The sequence below is a fragment of the Hoplias malabaricus genome, chromosome 16, assembly GCF_029633855.1.
Source record: "Hoplias malabaricus isolate fHopMal1 chromosome 16, fHopMal1.hap1, whole genome shotgun sequence".
In the NCBI taxonomy this organism is placed as follows: domain Eukaryota; kingdom Metazoa; phylum Chordata; class Actinopteri; order Characiformes; family Erythrinidae; genus Hoplias; species Hoplias malabaricus.
The window spans coordinates 19,428,117-19,444,334 of record NC_089815.1 but is presented as its reverse complement, the minus strand read 5'-3'; the positions used below and the strand labels follow the sequence as shown (position 1 = coordinate 19,444,334).

At 39.6% G+C, this 16,218-nt stretch overlaps 1 protein-coding gene across 1 annotated transcript; it reads right to left on the bottom strand.

The window, feature by feature from the left end:
* Positions 1 to 4,593: 4,593 nt before the first annotated feature.
* Positions 4,594 to 14,703, bottom strand: rgmd (RGM domain family, member D). Its single transcript, XM_066648385.1, has 3 exons — positions 14,420 to 14,703; positions 10,630 to 11,141; positions 4,594 to 6,892 (listed from the first exon to the last, which is right to left on the bottom strand). The coding sequence occupies exons 1-3, from the start codon at positions 14,511 to 14,513 to the stop codon at positions 6,185 to 6,187; spliced, it is 1,314 nt and encodes a 437-aa protein (XP_066504482.1). The 5' UTR covers positions 14,514 to 14,703; the 3' UTR covers positions 4,594 to 6,184.
* Between the last annotated feature and the right edge of the window lie 1,515 nt (positions 14,704 to 16,218).

Sequence of the window (16,218 nt, the reverse complement as noted above, 5' to 3'; positions counted from 1 at the left end):
GCGACCCTGAATTGGATAAGTGCTTACAGACAATGGATAGATGGAAGTAGAAAAATAAAATAAAATAAAATAATGAGTGATGTACTGTGCATATATCAGCTGGAATAGGGAGAGAATATAAATTGTGATGGAATCATTACATCACTGTGTACATGCACATACATGTGTGTGTGTGTATGAGAGTAAAGCCACAGAAAGTGAAAGAGGGGAAGAGAGAGAGACAGAGAGTGGGAAAAAATGTGGCTCACAATATAAATTGGCCCAATTACAATAAAGTGTGGCTGGTGGTCAGTGCGCAGGGCCGGGCAGTTCATCTTTATTACAATCAGTTAATGAAAATCAATCCCCCTCCTGATAGACTCTTATCTCCACGGCCTCTGAGCGCCCTGCACGCACGGAGATAATAAATTAGGCTAATATTGCCTTTGATGAGGGAGAGAATTGCAAATTATTATAACTTTCCAAGATTTATGATATGGCCGCCTAATTTCCGAGCTGGGTTTTTCCACGGCTCAGGGTGGGGAAGGGCCATTTGTTAGAAAGTTTGTAAGAAGGGACTTGTGACCTATAACATATATATGGTGGGTATTTGAATACACGGTCAGTGAGTCCCGAGCACAAACTCAATGTGGATTTCCCCAACAAACCCTTTCCATACTTTTTTGTACTGGTTTTGAATGTGAACACACATTAATCCAGACATTAATAGTTTATCTGTTTCTCAGTTTCAAGACAGGACCACATAGTGACACAGTGACCAGTTTCAAATAACCATCCATGTAGACTACACTGTATGTCCAGAAGGTTGTAATCTACCCTTTTAATATGTTGTGCAAGTCAGCTTTTATAACATCCACAGAAAAAAAAGTATGTGTAAAAATACAGGTGCTGCCAAATGTTCTTTGAATAATGCCTTAGAAGAACTCAAACAACTCTTTATTTCTAAAAATGTATGAAATTATATGGGATGCTCTGAAGTAACTGCCCGTGACCCTTCGTTCATCACACCATGCTTAAGCTTAATAGCTATAAAGCCAAAGTGGATGAAGTTATTATTATAGAATATGAACGTTTCTTCTTATTATTATTCATTCATCCATCTTCTATAACTGCTCCATCCTTATCAGTGTCTTGAAAGCAAGCCTACCTTTTTTATGCACAGTGCAAAAAACAAACCCTGGACAGGGAACCAGTCGATCACAGAGCATCACACATTTACCCAGACACACACACACTCACACCCCTGGAGTGTTTTAGTTAATCAACCTACCAATATGTATTTTTTTTATTATATTTTTTATTATTTTTTGGACCAGACCACAGCACCCAGACACAGTGACCCACAGCCAGGAATGAACCAAAGACCCCAGGACCCTGGATCTCTCCGACAGGGACTAATCCTGCAACTCAGGTTCCCCAACGCTGAGCGCTCACCTATACACTCATTGTCCATTTTATCCGCTACACTGACCATACAGGAGAACTTTGTAGTTCTTTAAAATTATAGACTGTATTCTACATGTTTCTGTGCTTAACCCCTCTTCAATGGTCAAGACCCCCCACCAGACCACCACAGATCAGGTATGATTTGTTGTGCTGGTAGAAGTGGATCAGACACAGCAGTGCTGCTCGAGATTTAAAATGCCCTCACTTTTACTGCTGGACTGGAAATAGTCCACAAACCAAAAATATCCAGTCAACAGGGAACTGTGGGCGGCGTCCAGTGTCCATTGAAGACTACTGTCTCTGGCTTTACATCTACAAATTAGGACAAATGAGTGGACAGTGTTTAAAAACTCGAGCAGCACTGTTGTGTCTGCACACCTCTACCATGTTAGTGTCACAGTAACGCTGAGAATGACCCACCACCCAAATCATAACTGCTGTGTGGGAGTCCTGACCATTGAAGAGCACGGTGAAGTTTGCAGAAAAACATGTAATTGCAGAACTGCAAATGTTCCTGTATGGTCAGTGGAGCTGAGAGAATGGACACAAGGGGAGACACAAGAGTGTAGACACAAGGTAGGTTCCTAACGCAGGGATCCTTCAGTGTAAAAGGCAATACATATTTTTGGGCTTCCATACTCAGTGGATATTTTACAGTGTGTCACCCCATCGCCGATTGCCAAATGACTATGGAAGAATGAAGATGGTGGTTGTTTTCCAAGTTTATTTTAGTACAAACAAAATACTTAACATTCTCAAATAGAAGAGAAAAGCAGGTCAAGACCAAACTAATTAGAGAGATACATAATTAGAACAAAGTTAAAGCACAAAGCAGTGGAAAAACATCGCCGTCCATCTAGCAATTATCAATCAAGGAGGAGACATCAAGTGGACCATCAATTTATCTTGCCAAATAACCTATTAGTATTAAATTAATTTCTTCATTGTGAATATCAATCACTCCAGAGGGGTTTTATATCATTAACACAATGATTGCCCTTGTTTATTAAAGGAAAGTGAGGATGTTATGAAGGAGATTTTGATTTTTCTTTTTTATGACCGACCACATGCATCCACATCCTGTTTGAGGTCATGGTTGTCCCAGCGTTTACCTGGAATCACAGAGCACAAGATAGGAACCGAACCATTGCAGGGCATTACACACTCACACCTGTGGAGAATATATTTTTGGATTCTGGTAGTAAACAAGAGCACCTGGAGGAAACCCACACAGACACAGGGAGAACACATCAATCACTTCAGCAACCCGAGGTAAGGATTGGATCTAGGACCCAAAGGCTGTTGAGCTGTGCTAACTGTAGCATAAGCGAAGGGAACCCTATGATTAGCTAGAACCGTATTCAGATTGGAGAACACATCTAGAATAAAGGTTCTGTATTGGACGGATAAAACTGAAGAAGTATAAGAGAGGAACACTGATCTGTTTATCTTCGTCACGTTTAAAAACTGAGCTCAACTTTTACAGTCAGTAAGCGGAGTCCCAAATAGCACCCTACTCCCTACATAGTGTGCTTCAATGATTATAAAACTAAGACTACTATTACTTCAACACCCAATGCACTAAACCTTAGGAAAACCTGAAGCCTGTGGGCAGTGCACTATTTTGGGTACAGAAACTTATTTCAGATCATGACAATTGTGCACTACATAGGGTGAATGGAGATGTTTGATGTGCAGCCTGATTCGTAGCTCATATATTCAGACAAGAACTACTTTGTTCAACTTAACGCTCACAAAGAACAAAACATATCCTTCAAGAATCTGTTAAGCAAGCTGGTGTGAAATAGGCTTTGGGCTGTCTCTCATTGGCCTGGCTCACTGCTGTCCAGACAGAATTATTTCTGACAGCTTCTCACTCCTGAGAAATGGCCTCTTCTCCTCTCCTCATGTTGGACGACATTAAAAGAGAGAGTGATGAAGCGCAGTGGAGTCGAGAGAGAATGACCTCGCAGGAGCAGATTTAGCTTTAACACGATGAATGAGGGCTGGAATTATGAGCCATTTAAACCTTTACCTTGAACCTGCACTACATGGGCAAAAGTCTGTGGACACTCATTTACAAAACCCATTTCCACACAAGTTGGGAGACAGAGTGCAATGATGTGCAAAATCATTTAAACTTTATTTAATTGTATGCAGCACAAAGGCAAGATTTCAAACGTGGAAACTGATTTTTAATTTTTTTTTATTAAATAATAGGCCATTTTAAATTTGATGAATGCAACACATTACAAAAATATGGGACAGGGACTTGTTTATTGCTGTGTTGCATCACTGCTCTTAACATTTGGGAACTGAGGAGACAAATTGCTGCAATTCTGAAAGGTAAATGGGAAAAATGCTTAGCTGTTGGGGGTCTTAGGTGTGGTGTTTTTCCATTCATAATGCACCAAATGTTATAAATGGTTCTGAACGACTTTAGCACATCTCTTATTGCTACTGTAATCCATGCTGGCTCTAGATTGGCAGTTTATTATTTTTTAAAAGGCCTTGCCTGAAAAAGACAAGGTCTGGATGGTAGTAGTCTCGCATCGCCAGACTCTCTAGGGAAGCCAGCACAACACACCACCATCATGTTAGTGTCACTGTCGCGCTGATAATGATCCACCACCCAAGTCATACCTGCTCTGTGGGATTCCTGTGGGAATCCTAACCATCAAAGAGCAGGCAAGGGTAACAGGTGGACTTTGTGTGACCATAATATTCAACTACTGCCTGCAGTTCTCGATCTGTGGGCACAGGCTTTGCTCTTTTCTTCTGTGAGGGCAACATTTCCTGTGGATCCACCCCTTGGCAAGTTTGCCACAGTTCCAGATGTTTAAAACTCTTTTTATTGTCCCCTCTGTGGTTTGTGGTATACTCAAGCATTTATGTATTTACTTCCCCATTACCTGCTTGAGTAGGTAAACAACCATCTGTCTCCTGATTTGATTTCCCATGATTCAGTCGTGGCAAACATTATTGTCCTTGGGCAAGGTCCAGAGGTGATTATGTCAGTTTCCAGTGCATTGTACAGCTATTATAACTGTAAATAAGGCAAGATTCCACACAAACTTCATAAGGCGGCAGTAAAACATCAAATAGTCTTGCAATTTTTCATTTTTTTAATTAGGAAAAGAAGGGGATTACATATGTTAGTTTTTACAAAAAGATCTAAGTAAAATAGCTGCAAAACATCACATTTAAAATCATCTATACACAGGACAATGTACATTATAAAACACATATATACACTCTTTCAATATATTATTATATAAAGAATTTGTTTCTTAACCTTTAACATTAACGTTGGAAGTAAAGCAGCTTGACAAATGTGTTTTTTTTTTTGATACGGTATCTGTAGCTTTCTTGATGGAAGTCAACTCAGAACTAGACACATGGGTAGGTAGTATTTACGATCAGTTGTTGGATCAGGTTTGGGAACATAGTTATTGTAAAAGGGTGGGGTTTAAGTGCCACAAACCCCAATGTCTGGCAAAGACCCCGTTTACACCTGGTGGTTTCATGAAGACTACTATTTGGATTGTAAACTGATTTACCCTTGATATTCATTTACACATCCCCAGTAATTCAGATTGAAATCTAATTGCTGTATATTATGAAATATATGCTGACATGGATCATTTTTGGTAAAATATAATTTATTAAGAGGGGAATATGAATAATGTCAAGGTAAAGATTGCCCAAACATGCACTTAATCTTAATTAGCCTCGGCCACTGAAAGCTATTGAGGAGCTTGAGTGAAAGAACACAGAGGCATCTATTTATTGGTAACAGTCCAGCGGGCATTTAATCCTCATGCAGAGCACGAGGAAGGGCTCACAACCTTGAGTTGTAGTTTTGGTCGTTGTTATGAGTACAAATAACTTTTAAAAAGTGTTTGCGTGTAATGAATAATTGTCATGAAAATTCAAACAAACATTCTCCAATTCTTTTCATTTTATTACATATTTGTTTAAAAACGTAGTTTGAAAATTTCATTCGTCACTGCATTCGTTATAAGTTCCATCAAGGAAAAAGCATATGCACTGATTTGTTGTGTGTCAGTTTTGGTTTCGACCATTTAAAAAGGGTGACTTTGAAGCTGGCGATTGTGAATGTAGTGTATTAATACTTAATTTTTAATAATTATAATAATTACTATTATTATTTTTGTGGAACCAAGAGAAATTTACCTTAAAATGATGAGGGGGAGAATGTTTGTATTTACAATTGCGTTACACAAAAATGCCTTTAAAATGATTTGTACACTAATTTTTGTTTTTTTTCTATCCAGTTTGGACACATGAAACAATCAAATGTCAACAGGGTCACTGAGTCTTAAAATCAGCCCACCACTGAGCCCTGAACATATTTCATTTGCCTTCCTCTTGTGGGCTGACATTAGCGAGCATCACTTATAAAACATTAAAACAGTGCTGTTGCACCTGTCCAACCCACAGAGATGTACTTGGTAATGAGAATCAAGAAGCTATTCTCATTAGCTGCCCTCAGCGTTCGTAGACTGTAATACACCCTTCAGGAAACTAGAGATATATTCCAACATCATCCCATGAAATATCAAGGGCCAATAGGGTCTTTCAGTCTTGAGAGTTCCATGGCGTAGTCGGATGGCTATGACTGTGAATGTGAACATTTCTCCTAAACGGAATTGACCGTAAGAAACCGTACAAGAAAGTTCAAGAGCTTAGAAAGGCCAAATAATAAAATCAGTCACTATCCCTTCAACAGGAGAAGCAAGATGACAGTGACGAAAAGGCATGACGACACTGCTGTAGCTCTGTTAGAGACATATGGAGTCCTTGGTGAACTTTGCTTCAGCGTGCTGGGAGGAAGTGCCTTCAGATCCTCCAGGGCCCCGTACGCAGCCATGGAGAACTCCAAATCTCCAGTGGTGAGGATGTCGAAGACGCACGACTGGAAGTAAACGTCCTCCACTTGCAGGGTTTCCCTGCACTTGGTGGTGGCGCGCTCCAGCAAGTCAGCGTGGGGAGTGGAGCCCGGTCGCAACTCCCCTCCGGCCCCTTGCTCATCCTCCTGTTCGTACCAAGAGCCGAGGAGCCTCGGTGGACGAGGGGCTTGTTGCCGAGTCAGCACGTGGGCCTTGATGACCTCACTGCGGGGGCAGCCGTGCAGACACAGCTGAAGGCCGCCGTTCTCCTCCGCTAGCTCCTCTGGGATGCGGATGGCGAAGGTGAGGTAGCGGCCCACCTGACGGACAATGATGGAAGCACCCAAGTAACGAGCTTGGATCATCACCTGGCGGCCCCCCAAGACCCTACCACTGGCTTCTACGATCAACAAACTTCCCCCCTTCCCACCACTGCGTGTGCCATCCTGGAAGGCAGAGGGTAGGTCCTCTGTGGTGGCCTGGTACACCTTCTGTTCAGTGCAGTCGTGGTAGGATTTGAATATGACGGTTATCTGTGAACAAAACGTTTAGAGTCAATTAAAATTCATATTCTTCTTTGAACCCTTAATAGATTATTCAATTATTAACTTCAATAGGAACTCTGACTGGATTATGACTGGTTTTTCCTTAAAAAAATGTACATGCAGAAAAAGAAGCAAATATCTAGACTAATTTTACTCAGATATATCTTTCCTTTTCCTGCTCTAACTTTACAGGGACATAGCGTAGGGAGAACAATTCAGTGCACTTACACATTAAATTTGAGATTTGGAGCTGACCAACCCTCAAACTGTGAAAAAAGACCACCTACTCAGCGTACAATGTTTTGTTTGCTGCCCAAGTCTTGTCATTTTACGCTGCTTCTTATATCAAGCACAGAGACTTTAGAATTGTTCCGCCTCCTCGCCCGAATCTCACCAATCACATCACTCAGCTCGTTTGTGTGAGTGAAGAAAATATAAATAAATAAAAAAAATAACCCGAACAAAACAAATCAACAAGGGCTGAGAAATGTGTACTGAATAAACACAGCAAAAACTAGAACAGAGAACAAAGGAGAACCAAATGAAGACTGAAGTCTGCTCCTCACTCCTGGGCGCTCGCGCTGAACTGAGCTGTGGCTCACTCCCACATAAAGGAAAAGGTGCTGTAACAACTCGTTCTGAACAAGACTGTTTAGACAGGGGGAAGAAAGGTGCTGTGTTTGATGCTTGTGGTATTTTGATTAATATGTTACAAATAAATAAATAAAACGTCATTATGACCCCAGGGAACTCTTTTAATTTTTGGAAAATTGGTACACAATGTGCTTGTTAAAAATGATAAGGGAATTTTAATAGCTGGATCTTTTGTTTGCTTATTTAGTGTTTGGAAATAATATCAGTCTGAGCTCATCTAAAGTCTGTAACTAATAAAGTACGTAGTTAAGTTTGAGGAAACCGAGACCCACAGAAAGGCCCTCAGCGATCTAAGGCCTTATGGGATTCCCACTCCAGGTCCTGGTGCTCCCCGTTTTTGTGCTGACCCTAAACACAGAGTACTTATGAAAGAGGTATCTGAATGAGATAAAAAGCTGGCTGCTATGTGATACATGAGATCAAGCTTAGTAAATATTTGTAGGGTTGACTGATCCAAATTAAAAGGTTTACAACATCATCACATTTGAACTTAGGGTCTACCTAGGTTGGAGTATCATTTCCCGCCACAGTGTGGCAGTACGAGAGAAGAGACTTCAATGAAAGGAGAGGGATGATATCTTAACCCAAGCTGGTAATTCCGAGCAGAGCTATTCACAGCCGATCTTCATTTCGCAACCATATTAGGATTTGGAAAATTGGATGTCATAAAAAGAACATACTTCACTATTGAGAAAGAATGGCCACTGATTAAACATGATCTAATGGCTGTCATCTGTAAACACAAGCATTTGTTAAATGGCACAGCCATTTGTTTTGTTTTAATCTGTGACAACTACACTGATTATTTTTCAGTCAGTTATGGCTTTCATTAATTCATACCCCATCCCACCATCAGGAATACATCAGTGAGACTTGGTTTATATGCAATATGGCAACTTAGCACCCCCTAGAGGCCTCTGTCTTTTGATTTAGTCAGTTAAACAAGACAAAACATTACAAGGAAAGCTGTAAGAATTTTGCCAACAGAAGAGAAAGAACTGGCCAACCCCAATCAAAGACATTTTAATCCACCAATCAAAGAAATAAACACTACACAACACAGATGTGGCTGACCAGCTCAAGAATTTCATGGCTGCACCTTTATTGAACCTCTAGCTATTCTGCTTTCCTGAAAGCCTTATTACACACAAAATGCTTAAAAAAAGAAATTGAGTTATTTATAGACGCCAAATAGTTTTTTTCTTACGAGCAGCACAAAAGAAGCTTGTGCTTCAGACCACATGATTAGGATCTCTCAGGAAGTAAACAGAACACCTGGGCACCAGTCTTGCTGCACACATCTACAAAACAAGCCGCTCCTCTATAGACGGCAGCTGATATTATCCATGTCACAAACTGGCTGTTACAGGCTGTCTACTATATTCATACATTAATATACCATGACTATAAAGAAAAAACATTATGTAGTAAATTTTTACTGTAAACTGGATCTTTTGATGTTTTATTTATTCTTAAAAGGCAAAAGTATTAATGAGTCTTTTAAATATATGACGTTGCATTAGATCCATGTTTCTCTGTAGTGACTGAAATTTATAAACCCAAGAAATTTGGAATTAAACTATCGTACAAAATAACTAATGACAGCTGTTATGTTTTGTCTTCTATTTTTGCCCTAAAGGCAAATCAATGCTTTTTTATGTATTTAATTTAATTGTTAAGATGTATGTTTGGCCATTTATATACTCTACAAGATATATAAACAGTTAACACCATGGTTGCACAGTGGGCGTATTCAGACAGATGGGTTTCTTACATCATAAACCTAAGAAACTAATACAGTAAGACTTCCACATACAAACCTCCAACTTGCAAACTTACAAAGATTGAACCCGACATGTATGTTTGTTTAAAACATGACATTAGAGCCACTCATGAGGCTGCATCGTACCATCTCATCTACAGCCCCTTTCACACATGCATGGGAACCAAGAACTCTCCTGGACATTACCCAGAGGAGCTATATTTCCAAACGCAAATGTACTTAACAGATCTATGACATATTACCTGCACGTAATTCTTCCAGCTACAAAGTCTGGGTAAATGTCAGAAAGAGCACATGTGTGAACAGAGCCTTTAATGTTCCGGAGTATTCACAATGAATTCGTGCCATGCCTCCTGCATACCCTGTACAGGTGCCGCCCCACACCTAAACTACAGAACATGCCCAGCTGTAAGAAGGCATCTGACACAGAAAATCTCAATCTTCCATTACCTCCTCATTTTCCTCCATTTAGCTTTATCTTGCCACTCCAAGCCAGTGTTTATTACCATACAGCGCTATATATGCCTCATCTACAATGCTGAAAGTCTAGACAAACTTGCTTGCCTTCGAATGAGCTCTCAGAAGTGAACTCATTCATATGTAGATTAACCATACTTTCAACTCTTGGGGTTGGGATTTTAAGCTGTCAGCAAATGGTAGTATGGCAAGACTAGATTGCAGGGACTAATTGCAAATTCATAGGTCCACTTGTTCTAAACGAAGGCAAAGTTGTATGGGGAATGTGTACAGTTCTGGGGAAACGCTGTTCTCTGGTTTATGTTCAGAAGCCTTTATGTTCTGAGATTTTAAGGTGAAATGAAGGTGACAAAAAGACTTGTTTGGGGTCTCAAAACAACAAATAAATCAGCATTACTCACATATAGAGCAGGAACAGAGCAATATCCTCATGCTTTTCAACATTTTAAGGTTTTGCCATTTTCTCTGCTGTAAGCCTAACATACCGGTCCGACACCCTTTTATTTTTTATTTCCCCCCTCCCCATTTACTGACACTGGGGATTCATAAACACATTACACCAATTTCAGGCATGCAAAGAGACTAGAGAGCACCAAACAGTGAGGAAACATCCTCAGAATTTTAGTGTTTTGTGATTAAAATTGTGAGTCACCTTTAATGCATTAGAGTTTTATTCTACAAAACAACAACTAAATCTGTAATTTCAATGCACATTACGTTAAAGAGGTTGAACTGATGACAGGAGGGATTTCACATACGAAATGTATCACTTTGCAGTGCATTTAGAACAAAAACACTGCTAAAGACTCACCTTATTGGTGGCTGTTGCACTTGATCCTTCCACAACCGGAACGTTTGTGACCTGTACGGACAGGTAGCGATTATGAATGAGTGGCCAAGCGCCCTCCACTCTACATGTCTGGAACTCATCTCTGAATGTCCGCAAGTGGGGGTCCCCAAATAATCCACAGTGGCCATACTTCTGCTGCTGTGCTGCGGGGCCTGAAGCCAGGGCCCGGCTCTCGTAGTCACACACGTCAACCACGACGGGCCTCGAAGTGCTGGGGGCTTTGGCCGAGGACGTGGGTCCGTCACTGGAGCAGTTGTGCTGGGCAAAGAGCTCCTTGATGCGGAAGACGGCCGAGTGGTACACCAGGTCTCCCCTGCAGCCACGTGCAGTTCGTCTGGTGCACAGCAAGTACGCTCTTAATGCAATGCAATGGTCACTGTCTGGAAGGACCTCTTCTTGAAGACCACCGGAGGGAGAGAATGAGGCCACGTACTCAGTGTTACACCTCTGGATTCGACATGTCTGACAGTACACTACAGGGAACAGAGAGGAAGTAGAGGGTTATTGAAGGATGGCAAATATCAGAGTCAGAACTAAAGATGTCCACCTCATGCGATCTGATACATTCAGAAGCTTTGTCTTCTTTACATTAAAGAGTTGACCGTCCTCTATTATTTACCCATAAATATGTCATTTTTAAGTAATATTTTTATCCAAACAATTTTACAGGACAATCTCTTTATTTGCATAAGGAGGGAAAGGTGTTTTCAAAATGAGGTTTGAGGACAAATTTGAGACAAAAATCAAGTGTTTTCCCTTCGCAGCAGATTTTTTTTTTTAATGCTAAAACAGTCTGGAGTCTAAAACAGGCAGATTCAGACAGCCAGGGATTCCCATGTCACAAATTTAATCAACTAATCCTGTCACCTGGTAGGAGGGGTTTTCAAGATTCAGGCAAGAGGGTGGAGATACAGAAAGGGACAAACAGCATATTAATAGACATTGAAAGTGTAAAGCTTACACCCTTTCTTGTAAGAGTCTATGAAAGCAGCAAATAAAACACAGCAATACTGTAGTCTACAGTAATCTTGACTTAATTCTGTACTTGGGACCAAAATGGTTTAATACACACACAGCTTGAACTAACCATTATTGATTGTGAATGTACAGACATAGCAGGAGTATCAAGCCATGAAAGGCCTAACCTTCTATTAATCAATACAGATTTTAAACTTTATATAAAGTCATCAACCTAGGAACATGTATACACACACTGAACCTAACCTGAAGAGAATATATGGGCACAAATGTATTCGTTAAAATGGTAATGTAATTATTTGTGACTATATAGCTAAACAAGTCCCACTGCATGGGATCAGCTCGACTCACTTTTAGATGGTTGCTTTTCCAATAGCTTATCTCTAATGGGAACCACATGCTTTGAAAACCACAACAACACTGGCGGTAAAGTTAGGCGTTGTTTACTTGTTGTGTATACGCATGTTGTTTTTGTTTTCTAGACTGAACATGGCTCTGTGCCCCAATTCTCACTGATCAGTTTTCCTTGTTGCAAGTTAATCTTTCACTGGAGATTTCCTTCGGACACCAAGCCAAGGAGCGTTTGAACCTCTTCAAAACACCTCAGAGTAACGTTACAAGCTGCCGTTGTGAGTCGGATGAAAGCAAATGTGACAGCTGCTGTAACTTCAGAGATTTTACAAGTGGCTTGTTTGTGCTGGAGATTTGCATTTTGTGGTGACTGACAATTACCTCTGTCCAATCAGCGCTCACAATTTAGTACCTACTTGGCTTGGCTGAAACCGTAATCAAGCAGGGACTAAAAAAGAAAAAGTACGTAGCTCCATGGACCAGGTACCAGATTTCGCTACTGGAAAAGTGAAAGATCAGAGCTGACTTGAGTTGTGTAGGTCCATGCAGCGGAAAAGCACCAAATGTGTACAGATATAGCACCACAATTAAGTACAATGGAGACTTGTTTACAAAAACATTACATATTTTTGCTTAATATGTTGATAGCCATGTTTGTGGTACTTTTGAGAGATACATCTTCAAAGTTAGAAGAATTATAAAAAGATTTGTAAAAAGTTGAGCACTTGGTCCTGAAACAAAGCCAAGCCAAACATTTACAACATTCAGTGTGTGAACTGAACAAGATATCATATTGTTAAGATTATCTCTGAAAGATAAGACACCACCACTGGGCTGAAAGTAAACATTTCTTCTACTGGGGAAACCTGCTCTAAAAACATAGTAAGGATTTTAAAGTGCATTAATCATTGTTTTATGAAGAGAATCCCAAGATAATGCAGAACTGTCAGGAGTACCACTAAACCCACAACAAAACAAAGCATTTGAAATGGAAGAAATATGACCCTGACAGCACCCACGACCTCTGGAGAGGTTTTTTTTTTTTTTTTTGCAGCAAGCAATAAAACAACTCAAGATGCATGTCAAGAGCAGTGCTTAAAAGGCAATAAATATAATGGATTTGAACACAATTACAGTTTGTTTCCTAGAGAGTGAAACATACATATATGTACATATACAGGAGCTGATTAAAACTAAAGAGCAAGAATCACAATTTAAAACTAACCTTGCAGAAATCTAAGATCCTTAACGTAAAACATAAATACGTAATTACTGGAAATATTTTAATCCATAAACAGCGAATATAATAAGCTAATAATGTATTAATTGGCCTGAATTATGTACAGACAAATAGTGCTGCTTGCTTACAATAAAATTTGTGTTCAAGCATTCAACGCTATCAAATGACTTTGTAAAACAATGTTGAGAGGTTACAATTTAGTCTGAAACTTTAGTCTTTAAACACATTGTTACATTGTCATAGACACATCATGGAAACATTGTTTCTATTTTAAAATGACCATTATAACTTATATAAGCAGATAAAATCCAAATAAAACATTAACGATACAGAGAAACAGTTTAACGCTTTGTCCTGGAATGCTGGCTTGTGTTTTGCTACTTGGACTTTCGCATTAATGAGAAAATAATATTCTTGGCTAGCTGTTTGGTTTTTAGAATAAATAGTTAACATTTAACTTGAGAGAAGAAAAAAAACATTAACAGTTGAGTAATGTATGTGCCAAGTAAGCTAGCAGAAGTAGCCCAACTTGAATGAAGTTCGTGAACAGAAAAACGTAAGCGACCAAGCCATAAAGTTATTTTCGTAGCAACACCAGCCATTTCGAGTTAAACAAGGGAACGACGACATGTTTTTGGACAATGAAACCTTGTACCGTTAGCGAATAAGTTCTTACAGAAACATTCTCAGCGCACATTCGGGCTTAGCTTAGCTTAGCACGCCAGCTTTGTTTGCTAGCTGCATAGCTGTGCAGCTTTATGTTTGGTTTGTTTGGTGATAGTTTAAACTTTTAAAATGTTCTAACGTCGAATTGTTTAGCTTTTCCACATGACGTGTTTGAAAAGAGAAACTTGCACAATGTACTTCAGTTGTTTTTCAAAAGGGGCCAGTGCGCTGGGTGTAAAATTGAGAAGCTGTTTTCAAACTTCGAGGCTGCAGTGTTTAAGGTGGAGCGGAGCACGCACGCAGTGAAGAAGTTGGAGAGAAAGGGACACGTTCAGTCTCGCAGCCCATAAACAAAACATTCGATCATTCGAACCGTTTGAGTACGAACCGAATTTCAGTCTCTTCGCGCGCTGTGTTTCGAATTCATTTGATTCGGATTGACTTTATTCGAGAAAGAAAGCATCTTCGACGTGCGCGTCTGTTGTTTTTTCGGCGAAATCAAGCAGCGTGTCTCACCTGGTCGGAAAAGCAGACACAGAGAAAGCATCAGAAGACAAATCCAGTTCCAAAGCTGCAGCTTAGCCAGGTTGAAAGGTCCGCTTCTCCCCATGCCAATCCATTCAGTTTGAATGGGGCTCTCTGGCTCCGGCTGCTGCTGATCTTCGTCGCTGAAGCTGCAAAAAGCCACACAAACTTTTCATGTCCCTCCTAAAGCAGCGACCCTCAAACAGCTCTCAGAGCCTCACGGGTGGAGCCTCGAGTCTGCCAGCCCCCTCTTGGATGAATACTAGACGAGCACTAATCACACACACTGGGCTGCATTAAACTTCACAGTTACTGAACTTTTAAATACTACTTTTCTGTGTCAGTCTTCTATCAGGAGTTCATTTCTCTTATCTAAGGCAATTTATAATTGTTACAGACATAATGTAGTGTTAAGAGTGCTGTGTGGAGGGCAGAGGAGTAAATAGAGGTGGGTATTAGTTGCTTCTACTCTAGTTGGTTACACATACTCAAGTACATTTCTGATATACATCTACTTTTAGGGGCACTCATTTTGAACACACACACACACACACACCTTGCATAACACAAGTTTGTTTTCCTGATCAGACATTTACCAAATCCTGGATTAAATTTTCCTGTGGAGAAGATTCATTCAGAATGTTGTGTAATGTTTAATTGTTGTCCAAAAGACAAAAAGAGTCAGTGTTAACTACAACGAGGCCACACTCAATATTCATTTATGTCTCAGCCACAAAAAAGTACACGAATGGCCATTAAATATTTATTGATTAATGTATTTAGTTATTTATTAATTGCTCAAACTGTTAAGGCCAAGTGACATTAATTTGAGGTAAACAGCAGATTTTTCAAACTGTTTAATAAAAAATGGCACATAAGCTGATGTATTATATGTATATCATATTTCATATATGACCAAATCCACACTGTAAATATTAATAGCTAATTCTATTTTGTAATAACTAACTTCTGAAGATGATATTGTGAGTTTAACCCTTATATCCTCACTGTCCAATGAAAATCTCCCAAAATCATAACTTTTCAAGAGAAGGGAAAATCCTTCTTAAGTTTCAATGAAAGTTAATGTGAAGAGCATTTCTATCGGGCCATTCCTCATGAAATGTTCACACTGTGTGGAGTGAACAATAAGCCTTATCATCAGCTACTGAATTATAAGTCAGTCAGTGAACGTTTATTACTTTTTAGTGTTTTAAAATAAACATTTACTGTATTTTATTGCTATTAAAACATTTAAAAATAGGCTGTTATTTCCTTTACCTCTTTAAAAGCAGGTGTCTAGTGTCCATTTGAAGCAGGCTGATATTCTGTAAGACAGAAAACAACAGCGTCAGTTTCACCACTGAATATTTTGCCTTCAGTTTACGTAACAAATCTGTATTAATCACAAACAACCATCCTTTTTTTGTCATATCACACATGCAAATGTAACAGACAATTAAAGCTAATAGCTTGATAATGAACATAATGGTAATTGGTGGTTGTATTTTTCATTTATTGTTTAGCAGCATTAGCTTCGTTGAATGGAAGTAATCCTTTAATCATTAGATAACCACCACATGGGATTGTTGCTAAAGGCAACTTTTCAGACTTTGCCACAGTAATAAGTACATTAGTGTTGTCTGTGACAGAATTAATTACATGCTTGCTCTAGTTTGAGAGCGCTGGCTGCTTCCGAAAAAGTCATTCCTCTCCCAGGCCCATAAGGGTATTGATACTACAGAGGCATCATTCAGATACAGACCAGTGAAGCAAACATTTTCATTCACTCA

What these genes read in the sequence shown, in the direction of transcription:
- rgmd (XM_066648385.1), bottom strand. Translation starts at nt 14,513, where the DNA reads ATGGGGAGAAGCGGACCTTTCAACCTGGCTAAGCTGCAGCTTTGGAAC. An exon ending in GTGTCTGCTTTTCCGACCAG is followed by an intron (nt 11,142 to 14,419) that starts GTGAGACACGCT and finishes TGTTCCCTGTAG; the next exon opens with TGTACTGTCAGACATGTCGA. An exon ending in GTGCAACAGCCACCAATAAG is followed by an intron (nt 6,893 to 10,629) that starts GTGAGTCTTTAG and finishes TTTTGTTCACAG; the next exon opens with ATAACCGTCATATTCAAATC.